We start from the raw sequence: 1,910 nt of genomic DNA, 5'->3' as shown, positions 1-1,910 counted from the left end.
ATACTACTACTACTACTACTACTACTACTACTACTACTACTACTACTACTACTACTACTACTACTACTACTACTACTACTACTACTACTACTACAAATGATGATGATGGTAATAATGTTGTTGTTTCGTGTCGTCCCCAGAACATGGCGTCCCGCTTGGAAGTACAGCTGTTTGCTCTCCTCTATATCTTGTTGATGTGTCTGTCTGTGGATGTCGTGGGGCAACATGGTGAGTCATCATTCTATGGTGTAGAGTGGTTGTTGTTGTTGTTATTGGTGGTGGTGACGTTGTTATCATTATTATTATTATTTTTATTATTATTTTTGTTGTTGTTGTTGTTGTTATTGTTGTTGTTAGTGGTGCTGGTGGTGGTGACGTTTTCGTTATTGTTGCTGTTATTGTTGTTGTTGTTGAAGTGATTGTTGTTGTTGTTGTTGTTGTTGTTGATAGTGGTGGTAGTGGTGACGTTGTTATTATTATTATTATTGTTGTTGTTGTTGAAGTGATTGTTGTTCCTGTTTTTGTTGTTGAAGTGGTTGTTGTTGTTAATATCGTTGTTATTGTCGTTATTGTTATTTTATTGTCGTTATTGTTTTATTGTTGTTGACAGTGGTCTTTGGGATGGATGGGTGTCGTTGTGGTCGTGGTGATTGGAGGGAAGTCTGTGTTGTTATTGAATTGTTGTGTCGTCATTGTTATTGTTGGTAGTTGTTATGGTGGTGGGGGTTTCATTGTTTGTTCATCATGATCATCCAGTGCCAGACCTGCGACAGACGTCGGCGATCATGGTTCTCCATTCATTCCTTCGCTCGGATGCTCTTACAAAAGCTACGTTTCCCTGATCTTTTCCTGTTCCCCATTTTAATGTTTAGGTTATTTAAGTAGGTTTCTCTGGGCCTACCCCTGCCTCGTTTGTCTTCAATTGAGCCAGTGAGAGCTAGATGTTCAAGACCCTTATTTGTGGTGTCTATTCAGGTGTCACAAATGCGGCACTGTTCTTATAACACAGATATTTGTTTTACTACGCTGTCCTCACTTACTAGTCTAAGGAATACGCAATGATTGTTGAATATTGTTATCTCGTCCGTGCATGCTTACGTTGAGCTATGTTGACGGTTGACCCTCCTGCAAAGTAGTATGCATCCATGGTGACTCTCACCCATAGAGTGGGTGGTTGGCGGATGATCTGGTGCGGTTTGCTCCTAATTTTCTAGCAAACGTTCTCATCTGTCTTCCTTTTTTGGTTTGCGTGTTACTTTCTAGTAACTTTTCTAATCTTCGTCAATTACTTGATCTAACTGTGTTGCAAATGCCGCCAAACTCTTCATACGTAAGCTATGTTTAACTCGTCCGAGTTGACATACAGATTTGATGGGTGACCTACTGGCAATAGAAAGCTAGGACGTCCACACCCATAAACCAACAGATGCCGTGTGGATTAGACGTTATGGTGAACGTTAGCTTGCAGGAGCAGGGACACTGAGTCATGAGAGGAATGACCAATGCTCCCAATTACGATCATTATGGTCATTACCTTCAACGACATTTTCTGAAATGGGCTGTTGTTTGTTGTGGGTTGTATATTCTAAGATTATTTTCACATTTTGTGGTCAATTTTGTTCTTGTGTTTATGCTAGACAGCTTAAGTACAGAAAGTGCGGATAAAGTCGTACTTAACCTATATGTTGTGTGTGCATTATTATACTATTAATGACTTTCATCTCTATATGTTGTGTATGCATTATTATACTATTAATGACTTTCATCTGGGCCACCTAACCCTTTGTATTTATGGCCATGACCTTTCAATGTGAAGTTTTTTCAGTCTCCTGCCTTGACCTTTGAACAACAGGAGCGTTGTTTTGTTGCGCTTGTCGGTGGCAACAGATTGGTTTAGGGGAGGGATGGAG

General features: G+C 39.9%; 1 protein-coding gene across 1 annotated transcript in view; it reads left to right on the top strand.

The window, feature by feature from the left end:
- Nucleotides 1-140: 140 nt before the first annotated feature.
- Nucleotides 141-1,910, top strand: part of LOC101848213 (low-density lipoprotein receptor-related protein 12) — a gene marked incomplete at its 3' end in the record, with an annotated part of 79,617 nt that continues 77,847 nt past the window's right edge. The window contains 1 exon segment of the mRNA XM_005102047.3: nt 141-228. Coding sequence (XP_005102104.2) covers nt 144-228 — 85 coding nt within the window.

This window comes from Aplysia californica, unplaced genomic scaffold (genome assembly GCF_000002075.1).
Source record: "Aplysia californica isolate F4 #8 unplaced genomic scaffold, AplCal3.0 scaffold00309, whole genome shotgun sequence".
Taxonomy (NCBI): Eukaryota; Metazoa; Mollusca; class Gastropoda; order Aplysiida; family Aplysiidae; genus Aplysia; species Aplysia californica.
The sequence above is the reverse complement of the archived record's forward strand: the minus strand, read 5'-3'. Positions and strand labels throughout refer to the sequence as shown.